The 26,524-nt window shown below is 45.3% G+C and overlaps 1 protein-coding gene across 2 annotated transcripts in view; it reads left to right on the top strand.

Annotated features, from left to right (window-relative positions):
- fes (FES proto-oncogene, tyrosine kinase) overlaps window positions 1-26,524 on the top strand; it is a 65,347-nt gene extending 38,823 nt beyond the window's left edge. For both annotated transcript variants that reach the window (XM_080216077.1, XM_080216076.1), the window contains exons 5-19: window positions 96-279; window positions 3,286-3,423; window positions 4,062-4,181; window positions 4,467-4,589; window positions 5,460-5,646; window positions 7,392-7,469; window positions 8,365-8,574; window positions 9,795-9,917; window positions 11,220-11,273; window positions 12,638-12,756; window positions 13,468-13,562; window positions 17,719-17,842; window positions 19,453-19,610; window positions 21,934-22,056; window positions 23,529-26,524. In XM_080216077.1, coding sequence (XP_080072203.1) covers window positions 96-279; window positions 3,286-3,423; window positions 4,062-4,181; window positions 4,467-4,589; window positions 5,460-5,646; window positions 7,392-7,469; window positions 8,365-8,574; window positions 9,795-9,917; window positions 11,220-11,273; window positions 12,638-12,756; window positions 13,468-13,562; window positions 17,719-17,842; window positions 19,453-19,610; window positions 21,934-22,056; window positions 23,529-23,671 — 1,979 coding nt within the window. In that variant the 3' untranslated portion in view covers window positions 23,672-26,524. The remainder of the gene's footprint in view (window positions 1-95; window positions 280-3,285; window positions 3,424-4,061; window positions 4,182-4,466; window positions 4,590-5,459; window positions 5,647-7,391; window positions 7,470-8,364; window positions 8,575-9,794; window positions 9,918-11,219; window positions 11,274-12,637; window positions 12,757-13,467; window positions 13,563-17,718; window positions 17,843-19,452; window positions 19,611-21,933; window positions 22,057-23,528) is intronic.

Below are 26,524 nucleotides of genomic sequence, written 5' to 3'. Positions count from 1 at the left end.
GCAAGATCCCCCCAGGTGAATATCCCTCGCCTCAGTGAGATCAACAGTTTTATTAAAAAATGTCTCTGATTGTGTGAGTTTCCTTTTAAATCCAGACCGAGACCGAGACAGAATGAGGGATAAATATGTCAAGGCCACCATGAAGATGCACCTACTCCACAATCAGTATGTACTTGCTATCAAATCCGCAGAAGTCCATCACCAGCACTATTATCAACAGGGTTTGCCAGGACTGCTCCACACTCTGCAGGAACTCCACGAGGAGATGGTTTTAATTCTGTAAGTATCTTGCTTCTTGGAGACAGGTCGCCTGCTCAGTTTCGCTGGGAGAAGGGGAAGGTTCAGCTTCAGATTCCAAACTAAGTAATCCAGCACTTTACAGCTCAAATTTCACAAGGTCCCACATGGCAGACTGGTCAAGAAAAGAAGAATCCCACTGGATACAGGGGAGGGTGGCGTGTTTGATCCAAAATTGTCTCAGCAACACGAAACATAGAGTGATGGTCAATGGATGTTTTTGCGAATGGAAAACAGTTTGCAGTGGTGTTCCACAGGCTTCAGTGGTGGGGTACTTGTTATTTGTTATGTGGAGTTGCCAGTGTTGGACTGGGGTGGGCACAGTAAGAAGTCTCACAACGCCAGGTTAAAGCCCAACAGGTTTATTTGGCAGCACGAGCTCCAAATCGCCGAGCAGAAACTGACAGCCAAGTTCTGCACACGTGATTGACTCATCAGTTAGGGGAAAACAGGTCTTCCCTGTCTAGGCCCCCTCAAAAATGAGTACATCTCAATCAGCCTCCTCTGCTCTACAGAAAACAACCCTTGCCTATCCAATCTCTCCTATACCTGCAATTTTCACGCCCTGGCAACATTCTTGTCAATCTCCCCTGTACACTCTGTAGAGCAATTATATGCTTCCTATAATGTGGTGACCAGAACTGTACACAAAATTCCAGCTTACATTGAAATGAAGAAGTATTAGAGGGGACAGGAGGAAAAACACTTTCTGGAATTCACTGCCCAAACCAATGGTTGAGATTAAAATGCTCAACTCAACTCATTAAAAAGGTAATGGATCTGCACTTTCAGTGCTGGAAGCTGCAAGGCTACAGACCAGGTGCTGCAAAGTGGGATTAAGATAAATGGACACGATGGGCTGAATGGCCTCTTTCTGTGTTGTCTCCCATAGTTCTATGAGAGAATGTTCAGATGGAAGATGTTAAGGCATGGAACACTTGCCATTTCAAGCACACCTTGCCCCCCTCAAATACTCCCAGGACAGGTCCAGCATGAGGTGAAATACAGAGAAAAGCTTCCTTTACATTGTTCCCATCAAACACTCCCAGGACAGGTACAGCATGGGATTAAATGCAGAGTAAAGCTCCCTCTATACTGTCCCCATCAAACACTCCCAGGATAGGTACAGCACGGTGTTAGATACAGAGTAAAGCTCCCTATACACTTGTCCCCATCAAACATTCCCAGGACAGGTACAGCACAGGGTTAGATAGGGTAATCAGAAAAGAATATGTGATGTGAACACAATGAGTTGGAGGATGAGCGTATTGGTGAATCATGATCCTTGTGTGGCGAATTTGGAATGTTTAAGGGTCTGGAAGGGAACATTCTGAGAAACAGTGATCTGTGTCAATTCCGTTTTAGAGAATCTCTCACTGTGTGTGTTATTTCCTGTTCATCTGTGGGGTTAAAGTTTGACCCTCTCCGCAGTGTTTTATAGATTTGTTCGGAGGTGGCTTTCCTGAGATGACGTTGAGTAAAAAGATTTCTCTGTTAACAGGGGGTGTAGAGTTTTGTCTTTGGGGTGTTCCTCAGCCTGCCTCGTTTCCTTTACAACACTGAATTGATCCATTTTCAAAGTTGTTGAGTTCTTCCTTTGGAATATTGAAGCAATTGCCTCTAATCATGCCCTTTTGAGATGCCCTTCGGCTTGTTTTAGTTAAATACTGAAGGGACAGCTGAACACATACTTCTGGTTTATTGAATAAAGTGACAAAACCTGTGAATGTGACACTGCTCTAATCTCACCCGATACCGTCCTAATGCAAGAAGGGCTCAGATCCCAATTCCAGCCTGTATGGATTCAGTAATCTCATTGGGGATCTGATTTGCTCCTAAACAGCCCTGCTCCAATGGGGGCGGCACAGTGGTTAGTGGTTTAGAGTGTGTTTGACTTTTAAAGATGGGAGCTGAATGTATTTTTCTTTGACTGTGCCACTGCTTGTTCACAGCAACTTTATACATTCCTCATCAAGCTGCCAGCTGTAGAGCTCCCTCTGCTGCACCATTTTCCACATCATCATTTGGATCCGTGTGGTGTCACTGACATTGCTCCCTGGGAATTGGGTCAACACCAATTCTCCTCATCACTGCTGGGCTGGAGAGTGTGTGAGGAGAGAGGATACATGCATGTTTGAGAATGTGTTATGTATGTGTATATGTGGGTGCAGGTGCTGATGTTAGGTATATGTGTGCTGTGTGTATGTGCACGCGTGTGTGTGTCACCATGTGTGTGCTGTGCATCAGCATGTGTGCTGTGTGTGTGTTTGTGTCGGTGTGCATGTGTGTATATGGATCCTCTCATTTTCAGCAGGATTATGTTGCAATAGGACATTATCACAATGGCAAAACTAACTGTCCCATAATGGTCTTAACCCAGCTCACATCCTCTTTTTGTGGGTGAACAATCCAACTCGGTAAATTTAAAGGATAGAGAGAGCTGACATCGAAGAATCAAAAAGAATGGTGCCGTTATCAGCATTTTCCCCACTGCAAGCCAGTAATCCATGCGATAACTCAATCTGCTCCTTAAAACCCAGAGAGTGTGGGATGATTGAGTGGAAACCCTGAGAACTGACAGCACAGCTCAGCATCAGCTTTGGGCGGAGACAGGAGGATATGTTGGAGAGGATATAGAGGGCTGAGAATAAAGAGTCTGATTAGGTCACAACAGCACACAAGGGAACATACTGGGGACAGAAATAGGTGTCAAGTGTTGAGCCTAACCAGGTAAATGACCCATCAATAACCCATTATACAGCCTACCAGAGCATTCACATCTGTTAATGTTGGTGGACCTGAGGATCAAGAGGAAAGTATAGTGAGCCACACAAAAATCCCACATGATTTTGGCCATGTTCCCAATTTAAATGGGTTACTGACTGAGGTTTTGGAGCAAGTGACAGTTTGAACTCTTGTGGAATATTTCTGTATGGGGAGAAATGCCCTCACTGCAGTCCTCCAATCTGTTACTTTTGTTATCTGTAGAAAAGAGATTTTGCAGGAATATCAGGAGATCAGCAGCCTGGTCCAGGAGGAAGTGGTGACCATTCACCGGGAGATCAGTGATGCCATCGAGGCCATTGACCCACGCAAGGAATATGAGAGCTTCATCGAGCAAAACAGGTCTGAGCTTCTAATGCACGTAGCACTCAGCACTCATATCTCTGATTTGGTAGGATATAGAATTTTGTTTCCAAAGTGTACATCAATGTGTATGTTGTGAAAATACTTTTTTCAGCAGCTACCTCACTCCTCTCCTGAAGACACTGACTGGCAGACTGAGTCACCAGCTCTCCGTACGATGCTCAGTGGGATATCTCACATATTAGCCACGACACTTAGGCTGGAATTTTACACGCAGGTCCACCTGAGGCTCGTAAGAGCATGCCCGAGGCCAACAGAGAATGCTGTTCTGCGAGCCTTGCCTGCTCTGAATTCGGGGCAGGTGTGCCAATAAAATCAGGGCCTTAGTGCTGGGACTGTATATTGCAGCTGAGTCCAGCATCCACAAGAGCCATCGTAAACAGAGTCCTGGCTGATTTTCATTCTTTCCAGTTCCAGTCTATGGGTGTTGAGGCCACTGTTAACGCCACACTACTCCCACTTTGTACTAACTGAGGAAAGATTAGTGTTTGATTCCAGTTCCTTCCTGTGCCAAATTGCCCAGTTCCACACCTGGGGAGGACTGTGAAAGTATGAAACTGCCAATTCAGGCCTGCCATTGCGCACCTCTATTCTGAACTTCTTTATTCTTTGGACAGGTCAGTGGCTGAGGTCCCTCCACCCGTGGCCTTTGACACTAGCCTCCTGGAGGATTTGGACAATTTACCAGTGGGAGAGTTAGAACTCAACGACTTGACCATCGAATCAGTGCAACATAGGTGAGTGGCATCTCCAGCACTGCTGTGCATCTATTAATGTGTGTATGTGCGTGTGTAGCTATTGATACATGCACAATAATATGTGTGCACATTCACATGGAGATATATTTACATGTGTGTGTGTGTGTGTGTGTACATGCAAACATGGCGTGAGTGTGTGTATGTGTGTGTGTGTGCATACTTGTACACTTGCAATAAAGTATAGCACCGGGACTGTGGCATCAGGACAGTTTTCCTATATTCCTGCTGGATATTGTACTGATTTACACCTCTTTCTTCCCCTAGTCTTACATCCATCGAGGAAGAGTTGCAATCTCTGACAGGAACCATTGACAACCGACAGGCAAGCATCAGACAGATCTCCACAGAAATAGCAGCAGAGGAACAGTCGAGTGGCTGCAAATCACGGTGAGAAAATCCCCTCGACCAGCCATAGCCCAACATCTGTTCCAGAGTCAAAGCACACCCTGGTCTGAGCCTCAAATGTTTCTTTTGACTATTCCACTCTGGGTTCTCGTGAGCTTCATAATAACAAGACTATGAGAAATAGGAAAAGCACACAAGGTACAACAAGTCTATCCCTCTTTATGGATTAACTCCATTTACCCACCTTCTCACCATTTCTTTCAACTCCATTGACACTCTGTCTGATTATGTCCCATTCTCTCCCTCCCATTTTCTGTCTGTCTCTCGGATTTTCTCACTCAGCCTTGCTCCTCACTGCTTTATTTGCTTTTGTTTTCTCACTGTCCTAACCCTGCTCCCAATTTCCCCTCATCAGAAATCCCTGGAGATTATGCCTCTCCTTGCAATTTTCCTTCCCCTGAACTGGGAGGTGCCTGGGAGGTCTCTTCCCCCATCCTCAGCCCGCAGTACCCCGCCTCCACCCCCCCCCCCCCCCCCCACCCTCCATTGCATAAGTTACTGATGGACATTGCCATTGTTGTGTTCTAAGGAGCTATGCTTGCAAGGAGAATGGAGTATAGAGTAGGCAACTTTACAGGGCAGAGGTGGGATCGCATCAGTTTTGGTCTCCTTACTTAAGGAGGGATATAGTTGTCTTGAAAGCATTTAAGAGAAAGGCTCCATCATTGGGTGTACGCAAGACTGATTTTTGGACACCAAGGGGGGTGGGAGGGAAAGTGGAGTTGAGGTAGAAGATCGGCCATGATTGCATAGGCTGGCTCGAGGGGCTGAAGGGCCCACTCCCACCCCTATTTCTTATGTTTCGTAGGTTCTGTTCTCACTAAATACTTTCCATACACTCTCTTTTTCCAGCGTTTACATCTTCAGCAAGAAATGTGCTTTGGAGGAGAGTCGACAGCAGGTCCAGGTGCTACTGTGCAACAAGGGGAGGCTGGAGGCCCAGCGAGTGCACCTGGTACAGAAGCTGAAAGAGCTTGGAGACAAGGAGCCTCCGCCGGCCCTGCACTTAGAGGAGGACAGTTATTCCAACTCCTCTGTTGTGAGTCTCAACAACCGTCAACACGGAGGAAAAAAGCTTGCGTTTCCCTGTAGTGACATATTTTGTGTCTTTGGCATTTACATTCAGCCAATTGGTTATTTGGAAGGTGCAAGCCTTCCTTTCCTTTAAATGTGTTCAGCTGAAAGTCTGAGAGAGGAAAATAGGAAATTCCAGAAAGGCCCAACAGGCTCTTTAGCAATTGGAAAAAGCATCTGGGTGTCTTAGAGACCATGGATGTTACCAAGCCTTTAGCTGGTAGTCAAATTGTCTGCCCCGCCAATGACAGTTCCTGCAGTGGATGCGACTGGAAAATTTACCCAAATATGTGGGGACGGCACAGTGATTAGCATTGCTGCCTCACAGCGCCAGGGACCCAGGTTCAATTCTGACCTCGGGCCACTGTCTGTGTGGAGTCTGCACATTCTCCCCGTGTCTGCATGGGTTTCCTCCAGGTGCTCCGGTTTCCTCCCACAGTCCAAAGACATGCGGGTTAGGTTGATTGGCCATGCTAAAATTGACCCTAGTGTCAGGGGGAACTAACAGAGTAAATGTGTGGGGTTACAGGAATAAGGCCTCGATGGGATTGTGGTTGGTGCAAACTTGGTGGGCTGAATGGCCTCCTTCTGCACGTAGAGATTCTGTGATTCTATTTTATGATTTCCACTTGTGCACTTCTTAAAACTAGCCTTTGACCAAACTTTCGGCAATCTGTTGTCATATCTCCCAATGTGGCTCGATGATTGTGCTCCCATGAGGCATTTGGGACGTTTTGCTACATTAAAGGTGCTACAGAAATGCAGGCTGCTGTTGTTCTTAATACCGGAACTGAGTGGTTATAATTATCAGAAAAAGGTGTACGGGGTGGGTCTCCTTCCTCTAGAAAAGAGGAGGGTATGAGTGAACTGATAGGGTACATGTAGAGAAAATATTTTCATTTGCTGAGGGAAACCAACACAATTGAGCCACTGATGAGTCCAATCAGGAATTCAGGAGAAAGTTCTTTATCCAGGCAGTGGTGAGAATGTGAAACGCACTATCCCAGGGGATGGTTGAGGTGAATAGGAATATACATTTAAGTTGAAACTGGACGTACACATGAAGGAGAAGGGAATAGAAAGAAATACGGGTAAGATGGGATGAAGAGAGGTGGGAGGAGGCTTGTGTGGACCACAAGTGCTGGCACTGAGCAGTCGAATAATCAAAGGGTCTGTGCTATGGAACCTCACCAATCACATATTGGTTACTCAATAGGGGCGGTATACTGGCACAGTGGTTAGCAATGCTGCGTCACAGTGCCAGGGAACGGTCTGTGTGGAGTTTACACACTCTCCCCATATCTGCGTGGGTTTCGTCTGGGTGCTCCAGATTCCTCCCACAGTCCAAAAGATGTGCAGTATAGATGGATTGGCCATGCTAAATTGCCCCTTAGTATCAGAGGGATTAGCTAGGGTAAAGGCATGGGGTTATGGGGATTGGCCTGGGTGGGATTGTGGTTGGTACAGAATTAATGAGCCGAATGGTCTCCTATTGCACTGTAGGATTCTATAATTCTATGATTCACCTCCCTACTGCCTAGGATTCTCAAACAGAGAACTAGTCAAATTTCCAGTTTTCCAACCCATCCCAGGGCCCTGAACCTCCGCACCCCCCCCCGCCCCAAATACAGATACTGGCAGACAGTGTTGCATAGTTCCATCATTTGCCAGTTTTGATTTTGTTCTAAGCTGTTTCTCTTTCGTTAAAAGGGAAAGGATAATGTCAGAGCCTTATCCTTGGAAACACTGAAGACCCATTTCTCCGGACTCTTCAAACCCAAGTTTGGTGTAAGCAATACCTCCTCCTGAATTTTGAACCATAACTTTTTTGATGGGCCTTTGTAAAGGGTGATGGTGGTAAGAATACAGATCAGTAATGTTCTAATTAAACAGTGGAACAGGCTCCAAGGGCTGAAGGGGCTCCTCTCATTCCAATAAGCTGAAATGGTTTGACAATGAACAGTAGCTCAGTTCCCTAAATGTCCCACCAATCAGCTTTAGTTTGGAAATTCTCTTGTTCTCAAACCCGTTTAGCTAATATTTAATCAGACTTTAGAATTCACAATGGGAATGGGCACAGAAAGAAGTCTCACAACAGCAGGTTAAAGTCCAATTTGTTAATTTGCTATCACACACTTTCTGAGCGCTGCACCTTCATCAGATGACTCACCTGATGAAGGGGCAATGCTCCGAAAGCTTGTGATACCAAATAATCCTGTTGGACTTTAACCTGGTGTTGTGAGACTTCTTACTGTGCCTATCCTAGTCCAATGCCGGCAACTCTACATCATGGCTACTGTGAATGGAGCACATCCAGCCAACTGAACACGCAAAAATCTCATAGCATCCTAGGAGAACTCAGGCTGATTTTGTATCTATCACCCTTACCCACCTGCCCCCAACAGCCCACACCACCCATCTCCCAGCTCAGGAGTGTTGGAGCCAGTTGTTACCTCACAGTATACCCCAACAGCCCCCAATTCCTTAAGTTGACTATTCTAGAGGGATGGGAGGAGTTTATTCCAATCTCTAACTTTGCAGAACCTTGGGAATGTTGTAAGACTATTTCATCTGTCTTTCATAATTCGAAAGGCGTCTTCTTCAGAACTAAGTGTGTAAGAAACAGGTACAGGTAGAATCCTTTGCCTCTGCCCTATCAATGAAGGAATCCTTTTATTTCCAGCTCCCTCCTCTCCTGCCAATTGTACCGGCTGTTCAGAAGCCTCTTTGCCAGCAGACCTGGTATCACGGCGCTATTCCCCGTATGGAAACTCAGCAGCTCCTGATCAACGAAGGAGACTTCCTGGTACGAGAGAGCCAGAACAAGGGGGAGTATGTTCTGTCCGTGATGTCTGCAGGACAGTGTCGTCATTTCATCATTCAACATGTAGACGTGAGTACGAGAGCAGAGTGAGGCAACAAGGATGAGAAACTTCCCTCAGGACTTTTTATTCCCAACACCTGATTCTAAGTAATTGCTTGAATGCAGTGGCATGATGACACAGTGGTTAGCAGTGCTGCCTCACAGCACCAAGGACCCAGGTTCAATTCCAGCTCCAGGTCACTGTCTGTGTGGAGTCTGCACATTCTCCCCGTGTCCGCGTGGGTTTCCTTGGGTGCTCCAGTTTCCTCCCACACTCCAAAGATGGGCGGCATGTTGGCACAGTGGTTAGCAATGCTGCCTCACAGCGCCAAGGACCAAGGTTCGATTCCTGGCTTGAGTCACTGTCTGTATGGAGTCTGCACGTTCTCTGGGTGCTCCAGTTTCCTCCCACAATCCGAAAGACGTGCTGGTTAGGGTGCATTGGCTGTACTAAATTCTCTCTCAGTGCACCCGAACAGGCCCCGGAGTGTGGCGGGATTTTTACAGTAACTTCATTGCAGTGTTAATGTAAGCCTGCCTGTGACACTAATAAATAAACTTTAAACTGTGAATTAGTGCAGCTCGTGGTACAGGAGTTAGAATTGGGACCCTGAATTAGAGGAAACAATTAGCTGTGGGATTGGGCTGGGAGTTTTCTGTCCCAGAATCCCTGCCTGCCAAGGGGACGTGTACACCCTTGTTTGCAATCATTGGGTATAGAGTGTACCAAACTCTGCTGTGATGCCTCTGGGGCAGAACAGTCTGTTCAGGTGTACAGTGTTGGCTCTCACGTGAAGAATGAGCCACCTGGGTACTTGGTGCCTGTGGAAGTGTGAACCACCATTTTCTAATGGGAAAACTGGAAAAGGGAAGATAGAATTGGGAAGACTGGGATGGGATATCTACCTTCAGGAGCGGTAGGAGGGAGAGAGGAAGAGCAGTTTCCAGATAATTGTCAGTAGAGTCATTACTATATATTTTGCCTGTCCAACATTGCAATGTATAATGAGCTATGCTGCGCGTGCTACACCAGATGTGCGGATCATTATGAATACGACTTGTGTTAGCTTGTAATTATAGAGACGACAACATAGAAACCCAGACCAAACAGCGTTGCTAATGAAAAGATGATTACAGTATGTTTTTTATGAATGAAAACTGACTGTGGAAAATGGCTTGCCAGTTCCAAGTAACGATGTACATTGAAAAGCAGCTGAGCCTCAACACTTTGATGTCCTCTTTCTCAACAGTCCCAGTATCGATTTGATGGTGACAGTTTTCCCACAATCCCTCTCCTCATTGACAACCTATTGAAAACCAGGCAACCAGTCACCAAGAAAACTGGAGCTATTCTGATAAAGCCAGTTGTGAAGGTACACATTAACATCTTTTACCAATTAGAACTTTCACCAGACCTCCCTCCTACTCTTTTTCTCTCTTATTGTCTCTCTCTCTCTCTTTCACCCCCACTTTCTCTCCCTCTCACTCTGGATCTTTCACCCTTCTTCTACGAGTATCTAATTTGTTCTAGATCTCGAATTTTCTCGCACTTAACCTATTTCTCACTGTATTTAACCTGTCTCTACCTTTCTCGTTTTCTCTCACTATGTCTCTGTCCTCTTTCTTTCCCTAAGCCCTCTCTCCTTTTCTCACTAAACCTATGTCTCTTGCTCTCTCTGTCCCTCGCCTTCAGTTTCCCAATCATGGGCCATCACTATCACAACCCATCAGCGAATTTTCACATTGAATGGATGGTAAAGGAACTGTCTAGTGCGGCGGTGAACCAAATGTAGAAGTTTCCTGGTTTGATTGACTCTGTGTTGAACTGTGTACAGTTCTGGTCACCCTACTATAGAAAGGATATTATTAAACTAGAAAGAGTGTAGAACAGATTTACTAAGGTGATACTGGGACTTGATGGTTTGAGTTGTAAGGAGAGGCTGGATAGACTGGGACATTTTTCCCTGAAGCATAGGAGGCATTGGGGCGATCTTACAGGGGTCTATTAAATAATGAGGGGCATAGATCAGTTAAGGTAAGGGAGCCTAAACCTATGCCTTCTAGTTTTAAGGTCAGAGGGGAGAGATACAAAAAAGTCCAGAGGGGCAATTTTTTACCAGAAGGTGGTGATTGTCTGGAATGAGCTACCAGACATAGTAGTAGAGGCGTGTACAATTTTGTCTTTTAAAAAGCATTTAGACAGTTACATGGGTAAGATGGGTATAGAGGGATATGGGCCAAATGTGGCAAATTGGGACTAGCTTAGTGGTTTTAAAAAAATGGACATGTTGGGCCAAATGACCTGTTTCCATGCTGTAAACCTCTATGACTCTAATAAGAGATCTCAGTTTGGAGTAATGGTACTGGGTAGAGGTTAAGGTTGGCTTGAGTACTCCTACATTATTGTTGCTGTTGTTTGTGTGGTTGGTGAAGTTGGTTCTGCTGCCTCTAGATGTATAACTTGGGGTGGGAGAAGGGGGGGGTTGGTATGCAGCAGCCACCCCACCCTCAACCTATCCCTAATCACGATCTGGTAGATATCAGTCAAACTGTGATGCTCTTTGCAATCGAATAGTTTGAAGACGCTCACTGCTTTATCTTCCAGTTAACCACTTGGCTGAAGCAAAGGGGCAGCTGTTGGTATCTAAATGCTGACACAGTTCATTTCTTTGCAGGATAAGTGGGTGCTAGACCATGAAGAAGTTCTAATTGGAGATCGAATTGGTCGGGTAAGTGCCTGGGTGTTTACACTACAATATCTCACTCTCCTTCCCAGCTCCCCATGCCCCTGCCCTATCTTGGCCTGTATAAAATTGATGCTTGGGCCTGCCTCTCCTAAAGTTCAGCTGCAAAAGCAGACCTGTCCAGACAAAGGAGGGCAGGGTGGGGGATAGACCCCAATGATGGTCTCTGCAGTTGAAATGCCTGCTGTTGCTGCTCACTGTCCAGGCTTACACATTGCTAGTTGGCTGAGTTGAGCTGTTGATGTGTCTGGAACTGTACTCTGCCCTTCCACCCCAACTCACACCTTCATGAGATTGTCTGGAGATCCTCCACTCAGCGCACTGAAACTTCTGATATCCATATCCTAACTCACCCCCTCGCCCCACCCCTCCCCCAACTCACTGACCTCCACTAAAACTCGATTTTCAAAATTCCCACTCTTGTTCTCAGATCCCCCTGTGGCCTCATCCCTCCCAATCTCCCTCATCATCTCTGGCCCCCAGACCCTCTAAGATAGTTACATTGCTCCAATTCTGGCCTCTTGTGCATCACCAATTTCCTCCACCAACAGAAGCCGTGCCTTCAGCTGCCTGGCCCCCTAGTTCTGGAATACCTTCCCTAATCCTCTCCATTGTCATCTCTCTCTTTCTCCCTTTAAGATGCACCTTATAAAACTTATCACTTTGACAAAGGTGTTTACCTGTCAAAATATCTCTTTATGTAGCTTCTGTGTTAAATTCTTTCTGATAACACTCTTGTGAAGCAGAATGAGAGGTCTTACTGCATTAAAGGTGCTATATAAATGTACCTTGGTGTTCAACCATCTTTCATAACACATGAGAGGGCGGTACAGTGGCACAGTGGTTAGCACTGCTGCTTCACAGTGTCAGGGACTCGGGTTCGCCATCTGTGTGGAGTTTGCACATTCTCCCCATGTCTGCATGGTCTCCTCTCATAGTCTGAAAGAAGTGCTGATTAGGTGCATTGACCCAAACAGGCACCAGTTGTGGCAACTAGGGGAATTTCACAATAACTTCATTGCAGTGTTAATGCAAGTCTTGCTTGTGACTAATAAATAAATTTTACTTTACTTTAAGAAATAGGAACAAGAGTAGGTCATTCGGCTCCTCGAACCTGCCCTGCCATCCAATAAAATCATGGCTGATTATTGCTTTATTTTCACTTCCTGCTGGCCCCCCCTATAATCCTGACCCTCTTTTGATCAAAAATCTATCTAACTCAGCCTTGAAGATATTCCAAATGTTAACAGATCCTCAGAGAATTCCTCCTTATCCCCATCTGAAATGGGAGAGCCACTATTTTTAAAATATGCCCCTAATGAACTGTTTCCTAATTGCTGTGGTCGCAGGGTAACTTTGGAGAGGTGTTCAGTGGGAGAATGAGGAATGACAACACTCTAGTGGCTGTGAAGATGTGCCGCGAAAGCCTGCCGGCTGATCAGAAGAATAAGTTCCTGATGGAGGCCAGGTCAGTGCTGCAGCATGGAGGCTAGGTTGTCTCACACGATAGTCTCTGTGAACAGTGGAACAGGCTGACCCATTAAGAGGTGCATTTGTTACAGCCTCTGTAAGAATGTCTCTCCCAGGTTGTTCTAGTGATGTTTAAGCAACATTTTGGAATTAGTATTGGGACTGACCAATGGTTGGTGTCCAGCATTGGGGCTGACCAATGGTCGGTGACCATCACTGGGAGTGACCAGTGGTTGGTGTCCAGCATTGGGAGTGACCAATGGTTGGTATCCAGCATCGGGAGTGACCAGTGGTTGGTGTCCATCACCGGGAGTGACCAGTAGTTGGTGTCCAGCATTGGGAGTGACCAATGGTTGGTGTCCAGCATTGGGAGTGACCAATCGTTGGCTCATGCAGAGGATAAACCCCGACATGGCATGGTTGAACAGGCTCATTTCCATGTTATAATTCAGTCTGTGTGGAGGTCGTGTGGCACAGTCAATGGAGCCCTGCCTGTGAACCAGAAGTGCTGGGCTAAAGTCCAACTCCACTTTTGTTGGCAACAGAAGGAGCAGTGCAACAGGTTATTAATCAGCCTGTTAATCCTTCCATGCTATTCCCCAAAGGGAACAAATTGCACATGAACATTCAAGACAAAGAACTGTGTGTGTGAAAGGTCAGTTATTAAAGAAAATGATGATACTTTAACAGTTTTCCAATTTTCTTCCAGAATCTTGAAACAATATGATCATCCGAATATTGTTAGGCTGATTGGAGTGTGCACTCAGAAACAACCAATTTATATCGTAATGGAGCTGGTACAAGGTGAGGAAGTCGAACACTGGCTAACTGCAAAAGAAAATGTGGAGCAGGAAGAGACATTCAAACTTGTTCCTTCCAGAGATCATCCACAACCTGCACCATCAACTCTGGACATACAGAATCATTATGACACATAAAGACACCATTTGGCCCATCGACGTCAATCTCATTTTCCCACTCTATTCTTGCAGCCCTGCAAGTTTATTACCCCCAAGAGTCCATCCAATTTTCTTTTGAAATCATGATTGTCTCCACTTTCTCTGCCCTCATGGGCAGTGAGCTCCAGATCATTGCCACTCGTTGTGTAACAAAGTTCTTTCTCCTGTATCTCTTTTTTTTGATTTGATTCATTATTGTCACGTGTGTTGGGATACAGTGAAAAGTATTGTTTCTTGCTATACAAAGCATACCATACACAGAGAAGGAAACGAAAGGGTGTAGAATGTAGTGTTACAGTCATAGCTAGGATGAAGAGAAAGATCAATTTAATGCAAGGTAAGTCCACTCAAAAGTCTGATGGCAGCAGGGAAGAAGCTGTTCTTGAGTCTGTTGATATGTATCTCAACCTTTGTATTTTTTTTCCCGGTGGAAGAAAGTGGAAGAGAGAAAGTCCAGGGTGCATGGCGCCCTTAATTATGCTGGCTGCTTTGCCGAGGCAGCACGAAGTGTAGACAGGGTCAATGGATGGGAGGCTGGTTTGCGTAATGGATTGGGCTACATTCACGACCTTATGTAATTCCTTGCGGTCTTGGGCAGAGCAGGAACCATACCAAGCTGTGATACAACCAGAAAGCATGTTTTCTATGTTGCATCTGTAAAAGTTGCCCAAAACCTTAAATCTGCGACCCCCTAGTCTTCTACTATCAGCCTCTTCTCTCTACCATATCTCAACCTGTCATAATCTTGTACACTCCTATCAAATCTTCCCTCACTCTTTATATAATAATAACCCCACTTCCTTCAACCTAACTTTTTGGTTAAAATCCCTCATCCCTGGAACTAATGTGGCAAAATCTCCTCTGCACCCTCTCAAGAATTCTCACATTCTTCCGAACATGGAACAGAATCACTAGTATTGACCAGTTAAGATCATAAGAAATAGGAACAGGAGTAGGCCGTTTGGCCCCTTGAGCCTACTCCACCATTCAGTTGGATCATGGCTGATCCCACATTCCTCATGTCTACTTTCCTGCCCTCTCCCTGTTAAACTTGATCCCTTTACTGATCAAAAATCTTTCACAGAATCCCTATAGTGCTGAAAGAGGCCATTCGGCCCATCAACCACAATCCCACCCAGACCCTATCCCTGTAACCCCACACGTTTATCCCGCTAGTCTGCCTCTCCAAGTCCCCAAGCTTTTGTGAACCTGCCCCTGTTCACACTCATAGAATCATAGAAACCCTACGATGCAGAAGAAGGCCATTTGGCCCATCGAGTCTGCAACGACCACAATCCCACCAGGCCTATCCCCATGCATTTACCCTAGCTAGTCCCCCTGATACTAAGGGATAATTTAGCATGGCCAATCCACCTAACGTGCACATCTTCGCATTGTGGGAGGAAACGGGAGCACTTGGAGGAGACCCACGCAAACATGGGGAGAATGTGCAGACTCCGCACAGACAGTGACCCCAAGCTGGGAATCGAACTTGAGTCCCTGGTGCAGTGAGGCAGCAGTGCTAACCACTGTGCCACCTTAAATATACACAAGGACTCTGCGCCCACAGCTCTCTGTAGCAAGGAATTTCAAAGACACTCAAACTTCCGAGAGAAGAAAATTCTTCCTTATCTCAGTCTTAATTGGTACCCCTTTATTCTGAGACTGTGCCATCTGGTCCCAGACTCTCCCAGGGGAAACACCCTCTCAGTGTCTATCCTGTCAAGCCCTTATGAATCCTGTATGTTTCAATATGATCACCTTTCGTTCTACTAAATTCCATTGAATAGAGTCTCAATCTGTTTAACTTTTCCTCCCGATCAAGGGATCATCCCGAGTTGGATTGAATGGTCTCTGTGAACTCAATGTAATTTTGATTTGATTTATTATTGTCACATTTACGTTCTACAGCGAGGTCTCACCCCACATTGTTCTGATTTTAGAGGTGAGGAGCCCCAACAACTGAATAAAGCCAGCAACCTTAAATAAATTTAATTATAAATTTAGATTATTGCCACATGTATTAGCATACAGTGAGAAATATTGTTTCTTGTGTGCTAACAGACAAAGCATACCATTCATAGAGAAGGAAATGAGAGATTGCAGAATACAGTGTTACAGTCATAGCCAGGGTGTAGAGAAAATCAATTTAATATATGGTGAGTCCATTCAAAAGTCTGATGGCAGCAGGGAAGAAGCCGTTCTTTGAATCAGTTGGTACGTGACCTCAGACTTTTGTATCTTTTTCCCGATGGAAGAAAGTGTTAGAGAGAATGTCCGGGGTGCGTGGGATCCTTAATCATGCTGGCTGCTTTTCCGAGGCAGCAGGAAGTGTAGACAGATTAAGTGGATGGGAGGCTGGTTTGCGTGATGGATTGGGCTGCATTCACGACCTTTTGTAGTTTCTTGAGGTCTTGGGCAGAGCAGGAGCTATACCAGACTGTGATACAACCAGAAAGAATGCTTTCTATGGAGCATCTGTAAAAGTTGTAAAAAATTTATTTAAGGTTGCTGGCTTTGCTCAGTTGTTGGGGCTCCTCACCTCTAAATCAGAACAATGTGGGGTGAAACTTCGCTGTAGGACTTAAGTCAATGATTTTGGCTGATAACTGAGTGATTGTTGATGGAGTACTACGTTGTCATTTGGGTGAGAAGTTCAAATTGATGCTGTGTTTCATCATTCTGGAAAATATTTGAGGTCTTGTGGAACTATTCAAAGAAGATAGGGGCAATGTCCCAGTAGTATGACTGGTAAACATCATCATTCATTTCTATAGAACAAACAATGGATAAAGCATTGTCAAATCATTGAATACTGATGACATGAAGGGGCTTAGCTTGTGAGGAAAGGCTGGACAGGTTGGGCCTATTATCCATTAGAGTTTAGAAGAATGAGAGGAGATATATTAAAACAAGCAAGATCCTGAGGGGACTTGACAGGATGGAAGCTGAGAGGATGTTTTCTCTTATGGGATGAGGGGAACAGGTTAAAAATAATGGGTCTCCCATTTAAGTATTTCATTTAAGTATCCCATTTAAGTATTTAAGGAAAGCTAGTGGCTTGTGCTACCAAATAAACTTGGTGGACTTTAATTTGGTGTTGTGAGACTTCTGACTGTGTTTACCCAAGTCCAACATTGGCACCTCCACATCATGTTTCCTATTAAAGACAGAGATGAGGAGACTGTATTTTTCTCTGCAGGTTGCTAATTTTTCCCAGAGACAATGGAGGCTGGATCATTTATTATTAAGGCTGAGTTAGATAGATTCTTGGCTGACAAGGGAATCAAAAGGGGATAGGGAGTGGACAGAGAAATGGAGTTAGAACCACAGGGGAGGTGATGGCCTGGTGGTATTATCGCTAGACTATTAATCCAGAAACTCAGCTAATGTTCTGGTGAACCCAGGTTCAAATCCCGCCACAGCAGGTGGTGGAATTTGAATTCAATAACAAAAATATGAAATTAAGAATCTACTGATGACCATGAAACTATTGTCGAAAAAACCCATTTGGTTCACTAATGCCCTTTAGGGAAGGAAATCTGCCTTCCTTACCTGGTCTGGACTACATGTGACTCCAGAGCCACAGCAATGTGGTTGGCTCTCAGCTGCCCTCCAAGGGCAACTAGGGATCAGTAATAAATGCTGGCCCAGCCAGCGACACCCATGTCCCATAAATTAATCAAAAAAAAATCAGATCAGCCATGATCTAATCAAATAGCGTAACAGACACGAGGGGCTGAATGGCCTGCTCCTAATTCTTGTGCTCGTAAATGCAAAGTAAAGGATATGTAATGCAAAGTATCCAATCCTTTGCATTTATGATTTGATTTCCAGACACTGGAAATCCAAAATAAAAACAGAAATGTGGGAAATACTCAGCAGTTCAATGGTGAAAGAAACAAGAGTTAACGTTTCTGATCTGAACTATAAGATTTAAGAGATGTTTCAAATCACTGATTATACTATCGAATCATCCTTTTGATGTTTTCTCAAATCAGGAGGGGATTTCTTGACATTCTTACGCAATGAAGCAACTAATCTTAGCACCAAAGACCTGATCAAGATGGCGGAGAATGCTGCGGCTGGAATGGCCTATTTGGAGAGCAAGCACTGCATCCACAGGTTAGCACAGGATAATGTCCAGGAACCAGTCTGACTGTGCAGTCGTTTGGAAACATAGGCGAATGAGCTGATAGTTTGCTCGTTGCTACTTGTCACTATGTTTTCTCCTTTATCAAATTTCCCCTCTCCCACTCCTGAAGATGACAACTTGATTGGGGCAGGGGCAAGGGAATGTTCATAGAATTATACATACAGTGCAGCAGGAAGCCATTCAGCCCATCGAGTTTGCACTGACCACGATCCCACCCAGGCCCTATCCCCATAACCTCATGCATTTACCCCAGCTAGTCCCCTGACACTAAAAGACAATTTAGCATGGCCAATCCACCTAACCCGCACATCTTTGGAGAGTGGGAGGAAACCAGAGCACACAGAGGAAACCCACGCAGACATGGGGAGAACGTGCAAACTCCACACAGACAGCGACCCAAGCTGGGAATTGAACCCGGGTCCCTTGTGCTGTGGGACAGCAGTGCTAACCACCATGCCACCCCTTGGTGTTGGTGGTTAGAGATCACATTCAGCTGGACACCCTGCCATACCTTCCCCAATGTGATCGTTATTCATCTCAGAGTTTTGACACTCAAGTGTTCCAAAGCTGTCTGATTCCAGCAAACCTTTCGCAGTGGACAACAACTCTGCTCTCACCTGACTGCATTCTTCGGCTTTCGAGCATGAGTGGAAATTTAAGAGGATTCTCCTCCCATTCTCCTTAACCCAGGACAGTGATGGTCAACTGTAGCTCACTATGGGTGCTCCTGTGGTGACTGAGTCACAGAGTATTGCTCACAGGCCTGGTCCCCATGTTAAAAGTAAAGTAAAGCTAACTTACATTAACACTGCAATGAAGTTAGTATGAAAATCCCCTAGTCGCCAACTCCGGCACCTGTGCAGGTACACAGAGGGAGAATTTAGCACAGCCAATGCATCTCACCAGCACATCTTTGGACTGTGGGAGGAAACCAGAGCACCCAGAGGAAATCCATGAAGACATGGGGAGAATGTGCAGACTCCACACAGACAGTGACCCAAGCCGGGAATCGAACCCGAATCCCCGGTGCTGAGAGGCAGCAGTGCTAACCACCCTGCCACTGTGCCACTCTATGAAAAGGATATAGAGACATTGGAGAAGGTATATTACCTCAAACAATGGAACTCCTTAGGGCGCAATCTTACCAGTTGTTCATGCCACACTCCCGCTGCAGTGAGGTCAGAGAATTTGGCACTCAGCCAAAACCCTGTTCACTGAAATGGGATGGGAAAATCCCACCGGCATGAATGGTGCTAACGTTTCAGCCTTGGACTTTTCTTCCTCTCGGTTCAGCACAGAATCCTGGATGGTGCTCCAGCGCAGTGCTGAGGGAGTGCTATAACCATCGGAGATGTGTCTTTTGGATAACATGTTTTATTTAGGCCACTTCTGGCATCCTGTGGATGTAGAAGATCCCATGACATTATCCTGGAAAACAGCAGGGATCCTCCTGCTGTCCTGGTCAATATTTATCCCTCAAATCGACATTAGGAAAACAAATGTGGTCTTTTATTTTGGTGCGGTTTGAGTCATTGCCATGCACAAATTGAAAAGAAAATTGATTTGGATTGTGTTGCAGAGATTTGGCAGCCAGGAACTGCCTGGTTACAGAGAAGCACGTTCTGAAGATCAGTGATTTTGGGATGTCTCGCGAAGAAGAAGATGGAGTGTACTCATCTACGGGAGGAATGAAGCAAATCCCTATCAAATGGACAGCACCTGAGGCACTCAATTATGGTATGTCCTGGGTTTCTGAGCTCAACAGAACCAGAACTAATTAGTTTGAGCATTAGTGTGTCAACCTGCCACTGCATTGAGTATTCACATGGCACGGTGGCACAGTGGTTAGCACTGCTGCCTCACAGCGCCAGGGACCCGGGATCAATTCCCAGCTTGGTTCACTGTCTGTGTGGAGTGGGCATGTTCTCCTTGTGTCTGCAAGGATTTCCTTCGGGTGCCCCGGTTTCCTCCCACAATCTAAAAGACGTGCTGGTTAGGGTGCATTGAACCGAACAGGCGCCGCAGTATGGCAACTAGGGAAATTTCACAGTAACTTTATTGCAGTGTTAGTGTAAGCCTTACTTGTGACTAATAAATAAACTTTAACTTTAAACTTTATTTTTTAAATCAGCAGCTGATAAATTCCATGGGAGAAGAGTATAAAATTGTCTGCCAAATCTCTATCATCGTTTTCCAGTATCTCTCAATGTTATGATGCAAGTTTGTAGTCTATGGGGGTGATTCTCCCAGCCCACAGGACTGAAGCTTCCAGACCCGCTGGAGTCTCCCCACCCCTCAACCCCCACCCCCGCCAGGCATGTTTCACTCCAGCGGGGTTTACAATAGCTCCCCGCTAACTGGGGAGCTGGCGGCCCGACCCCACTGGGTGAAGGGGGTAGTCATGGAGGCCCCCCAGGAGATCGGAGGTGGGGGGATACCCCCTGGGCATTGCCAGCCTGGCCCCCTGGCACTAAGGAGCAAAGTGGCAATGCCTAAGGGGACACCTTGGCACTGGGAGGTGTGTGTGTGTTTGGGGGGGGTGGGGGGATGGGTTGGATTTTTTGCAAATTTCACATTCGGGCACTCTGCACACTGCACAGGGAGTCGGAGATTCATTTTGAAAATCCCACTGAAAGAAGCAGTGGACAATACTCCCACTGCTTCTTTCTCATCCTATCTATGTATTTGTCAAGACGCCCCTTAAAAGTCATATTGTGTCTGCTTCCACTACCTCCCCCGGCACCTAGTTCCAAGCACCCACCATCCTCTTTGTAAAAAAAACTTGACTTGTACACGATTTTGACACTTGGAATTTTTTGGGGAGAATCCCACCGTGTACTTGTCAAATTCCCCAAAGAAAATGTGTTTTTCTGAAATAAAACCAGAAACCACTGGGAACAAGAGGCAGCTGAATTCAATATAGAATTGAACACTATGTTCTAAGTGCGGCTATAAGGTTCTATAAAATTAGCAAGTCATGTTGCAGCTTTATAGAACCTTAGTGAGGCCGCATTTAGAATATAGTGTTCAATTCTGGTCGCCACACTACCAGAAAGATGTGGAGGCTTTGGAGAGGGTACAGAAAAGATTTACCAGGATATTGCCTGGTAATGGAGGGCATTAGCTATGAGGAGAATTGGAGAAACTTGGTTTATTCTCACTGGAATGACAGAGGTTGAGGGGCGACCGGATAGAAATCTACAAGATTATGAGAGGCATGGACAGAGTGAAAAGTCAGAGGCTTTTTCCCAGGGTGGAGGAGTTAATTACTAGGGGGCATAGGTTTAAGGTGCGAGGGGCAAAGTTTAAAGGAGATGTACAAGGCAAGTTTTTTATAAAGAGGATGGTGGGTGCTTGGAACTAGGTGCTGTGGGAGGTAATGAAGCAGACACAATATGACTTTTAAGGGGCATCTTGACAAATACATGGATAGGATGAGAATGGAGGGACATGGTGTCCAGAAGGGTAGGGGGTTTAGTTCAGTTGGGCAGCATGGTCGGTGCAGGCTTGGAGGGCCAAAGGGCCTGTTCCTGTGTTGTAATTTTCTTTGTTCTTTGTGAAGCGTTTGATAGGTTGATAGACAGAACCTATTTTGTCTGGTGGGGGAGTCCAGGACAATAGGACGTCATCTTAAAATTAGAGCTAGCCTTCATCAGGGTGATCTTGAGGAACACTTCTTCAGTGTTTCCTTAGTGAAAATCTAGAACTCATTCCCCCAAATAGCCACGAAGGTTGAGGGCAATTGAAAATTTCAAACCTGAGATTGGTCAGGCTTTGTTAGATGAAGGTATTAATTACTACAGAAGGTGGTTAATGGAATAAAGATACAGATCTAATTGAATGGAGGAACAGGTCTGAAGGACTAAGTAGCCTCCTCCTGTTCCTATATTCCCAGGATGGTCAGCATCTGAAGGAGCAAAGGATAGTTTGTTATTCTCGTGTGAAGCTTTGAACAAAACTGATGCAGATCATGACTGCAGCAGACTGAAGATCTTCTGAAGTTACTGACTCTCTTTTAAATCTCGACCCCTGTTTATTTACCGAGTTGATTATTTCACAGGGCGGTTCACAACTGAGAGTGATATCTGGAGTTATGGGATACTGCTGTGGGAGACATTCAGTCTGGGTTCAACTCCATACCCAACCATGACAAATCAGCAAACTCGAGAGGAGGTGGAACAAGGTGAGAATTAAGACAAGACAATCTTAAAGCAACAAGGACAAGTTTAAAAAAAAACAATGGGCACAAAAAATAGGTAAACATCTTCACCTCCTCACTCTGTTTAGGAAAGGGTGGAGGGATTGTTACTCTAACCTTGTGCTGTACTGTCCTGGGAGTGTTTGATGGGCGACAGTGTAGAGGGAGCTCTACTCTGTATCTAACCCCACGCTGTACCTGCCCTGGGAGTGTTTGATGGGGGGACAGTGTAGAGGGAGTTTTACTCTGTATCTAACCCTGTGCTGTACCTGCCCTGGGGGTGTTTGATGAAGACAGTGTAGAGGGAGTTTTACTTTGTATCTAACCCCGTGCTGTACCTGCCCTGGGAGTGTTTGATGGGGACAGTGTAGAGGGAACTTTACTCTGTATCTAACCCCATGCTGTACCTGTCCTGGGAGTGTGTGATGGGGGACAGTGTAGAGGGAGCTTTACTCTGTATCTAACCCCGTGCTGTACCTGCCCTGGAAGTGTTTGATGGGGACAGTGTAGAGGGAGCTTTACTCTGTATCTAACCCTGTGCTGTACCTGTCCTGGGAGTGTTTGATGGGGGACAGTGTAGAGGGAGCTTTACTCTGTATCTAACCCCGTGCTGTACCTGTCCTGGGAGTGTTTGATGGGCATGATGTGGGTATGCCGGCATTGGACTGGCGTAAACACAGTAAAAAGTCTGACAACACCAGGTTTTAGTCCAACCAATTTATTTGATAATAGACTCACAAGCTTTCGGGGTTAGTCCCTTGGGTTCATGTCGCACTATCTGTAACCCCCGTGACTTGCCTGGGTTTGCAAAACCTCACTTACTGTACTGTCTGGAGACAATACACATCTCTTTAACCTGTGATCAGTGCTCCTTCCACTCACATTGTCAGCCACTTCAGGTCTTGAACAGCAGGTTAGGTGTAAGGATTCGCATTCTAATCAGTAATCTCTAAACTGTCTGTGCTTTATATGCTCTGTCTGAGGCCAGAACTCTCCATTCACCTGACGAAGGGACTAACCCCGAAAGCTTGTGAGTCTATTATCAAATAAATCGGTTGGACTAAAACCTGGTGTTGTCAGACTTTTTACAGTGTTTGATGGGGACAGTGTAGAGGGAGCTTTACTCTGTTTCTAACCCCATGCTTTATTTGTCCTGGGAGTGTTTGATGGGGACAGTGTAGAGATAGCTTTACTCTGTATCTAACACCTATTATAGCTGCACTGAGAATGTTTGATGATGACACTGAGAAAGCTAAAATGGGAAGAGTTCCATGCAGTTCACTATTGATGAAGAATATTGCCTCCAAGTCTCACACATGCAGGATGTCATGTGGGTAATGTACTACCAGATTATCAGACCCCCAAAATAGGACCCCTTAAGGGGTGGAGGAGAAATGTTAACAGGAAATGTGGAAATTCATTACCGATTTGCTGACTGACTTGTTCCTTGTCTTTAGGCTATCGGCTCAGTTCCCCGGATTCCTGTCCAGATGAGGTCTATAGTATCATGTGTCGCTGTTGGCAGTACGATCCGAAGAATCGGCCAAGTTTTAGCGCCATTCACCAGGAGCTTGCGATGGTCAGGAAAAGATGGAGATGAATCTGGAAGTGATTGCTTTTATAAACGGCCTCCCTACTCTCCTCAGTGGTTAACAGAGTTAGGGAGTAAACCGTATGTTTAGCCGAGTTTTGTAGGGAATGGGCGATTAAGGCTGGCCTTGGCTAGCTATGTTCACATCCAAAGGATGAACAAACAAAAAATTTCCACAAAGCCTTTTTTGATTTGGGGATGAGACATTGCTAAGAGCTGGAAGAGTTGGTAGGTGAGGTGTAGAACTGTGAAAATGGGAGGAAGGAGAGAGCTGTGAGAGTGGGGTGATGTTTAAACTGTTTCACTTTCTGTTTCAGGCTCCCCACTAAGCAGGGGTTAGATATAGAATGAAGCTCCCTTCACACTGTCCTGACACTGTGCTTCTGCCTTCATTTCAGAAAACATCCTTACTGCACCAGCATGATGTTTCCCCATTTTCTCATAACCAATAGGTACTGTAAAGAAATAATTCACACATAACTCAGAAAAGGCCCTGGATAGAGAGGAAATTTATTCAGTGCACGCTCAATTGAACTAGAAGCAAGACCACACAGTGCCCACTGATTGCATCCCCATTGAACACTGTATGAAGTGTGTCTTATGGGACGGGAATTATCAATCAAATGAAGACAAATCTCTAAGTATCTCCCCACACCAGGAGGAAGGTCCTACTTAAAGAACCAATTAGAAATAAATGAAGGAACATTACATATCCACTTTGGAATAATTTTTCAGTATTTATTGTAAATTTTGTTCTGATTGTTTATGAGGAAAACTTAGGTAATTCCATTAGCCCAAGCAAAATATTCCTATCTGCTGTCCTCTTTCCTGTTCCTCTCCAACCAGATTTTGCCATTCCCCGGCTGGGATAATACATGCAACGATCCCTATCCATTGGCTCGCCTGGGATATCACCGGCCTTCACGCTGAAAGACCCTGTGGGGGAATATTACTGATCCACCCAAACCTCTCCTCACCCAAGATCATCACCATTCAGTCAAAATCACTGGAATAGTGGTCAAGTGATTGAACCTGAGATAATCCTTTATTAACCTCTCTTCGACCTGGTGTTGCAAAGGCCAATGGTCACACGCCAATCAACATGGACTGCTGCAATTCAACCCGAGATCTTCCTGTTTTGGCCTACCTGCTCACTCTGTAACTAGCTGAACCATCAAAGGTGCCCTCGGGACCAGGGAGTAACACCCTGTGTTTAACCAAGTGTTTTAGGGTTGGGTGTTTAAGGCTGGGCCTAGCAGGCAGCGCTCATATCCAAAGGTGAGCAAACAAAATACTTCCACGTGCGATAAATGACAAAATACTGCAGATGCTGTATTCCGAAGGAACAGTCCCTTCGGCCCTCTGAAACAAAAACAGAAAATGCTGTAAAATTTCAGCAGCTCTGACAGCACCTCTGGAGAGAGAATGTGGGCTGGGGCATTCTAAGACAAGAGGTCTTAGGATAAGGGGTAGCAAATTTAAAACAGAGAGTTTGGGAGAAACTAATTCTCCCAAAGGGTTGTGACTCTGTGGAATTCGCTACCCCAATGTGCAGTGGATGTTGGGACAGTGGGTAGATTTAAAGAGGAGTTAGACAGATTTTTAATTGGTAATGAGTTGAAGGGTTATAGGGAGAAGGCAGGAAAAAGGGGATGAGGAGCATATCAGCCATGATCTAATGGCGAAGTGGACTTGATGGGCCGAATGGCCAAATTCTGCTCCTTTTTCTTACGAATAGAGACAACATCTCACATCAGGATGACCCTACGTCACCCTGACGAAGGGTCATCCCCGCTCGAAACTTTGGCTGTATCCTTTCTCCTTAGAGGCTTGTCAGACCTGCTGAAATTTTCCTGCATTTTCTGTTGTTGTTGAAAATATTTCCACAAAGCCTTTTTTTTAATGTAAACTACCTAAACACTTTCAGGCAACCAGTGTCAACTCCAGACAGGGGTTAGGCACAGAAAAAAGCTTCCTAATAGGCCATCTTGTTTATATGAGAAACAGTTGCCATTAACTCACAAGTGTGCACAATTCTCCTGTACGTGCTAACTGATGGTGGATTAATATCTTGGAATTAACCATCCCCTGTTTCACAACTGAGTACTTCAGAGATATACAAACTCTGGTCTAGGACTAAATCTCAACTTTGAACTCTAACAACCCACCCAGCAGCTTTGTTATGATTGTGCTTGGTTTTTTTTGTTTTATTTGAATTTCATGGAGGTTTGAAAATTGTTTTTTTTGTAGTTCTGTTTTTTATCACCAGTGTTTTTTTTAAGCATATCTTCCCACATCCATACTGTTTTTTCTGCTCTTTTGGGGAATACTTGGGGGGAGTGGGGGAAGGATTCCCGAGCTGATTTCAGCCCATAGAACTGCGTTATGAACGCTCCTTCTGTGACCAACAAGTCTTGGTGTTGGGGCTTGTACCCAGAGCTTCTGGTCCAGAGGGAGGGACGTTACCCACTGTAAGGGAGTGGGTAACGTTACTCACTGATGAGGGAGATACAGTGGGTAACGTCACTGATGAGGTCTTAAAACCAAACAAAGGTCTGTTTGTGCCTGTGACAGATTAATGGAAATATTGCTCCAACTTTAAATGTAGCCATTTATTTTTATTCTTGCTCAGGATGTGGGCTCCACTGGCCAGGCCAGCATTTGTTGCCCATCTCTAATTGTCCTTGAAAAGGTGGTGATGAGCTGCCTTCTTGAATCGCTGCAGTCCCTGTGGGTCTATAACGCTCCGTGGGCTATGGTGACAAAACCTCAACTGCTCCAGCCATGTGTATTCTACTGTGAAAATGAACCACAGAAGTGCAACAGTCTGCTCTGTAATAAACTGGACTACAAACTATTTTA

Source organism: Carcharhinus amblyrhynchos, chromosome 32 (genome assembly GCF_965287045.1).
Source record: "Carcharhinus amblyrhynchos chromosome 32, sCarAmb.v2.hapA, whole genome shotgun sequence".
In the NCBI taxonomy this organism is placed as follows: domain Eukaryota; kingdom Metazoa; phylum Chordata; class Chondrichthyes; order Carcharhiniformes; family Carcharhinidae; genus Carcharhinus; species Carcharhinus amblyrhynchos.
This window is presented reverse-complemented; position numbering and strand designations above follow the sequence as displayed.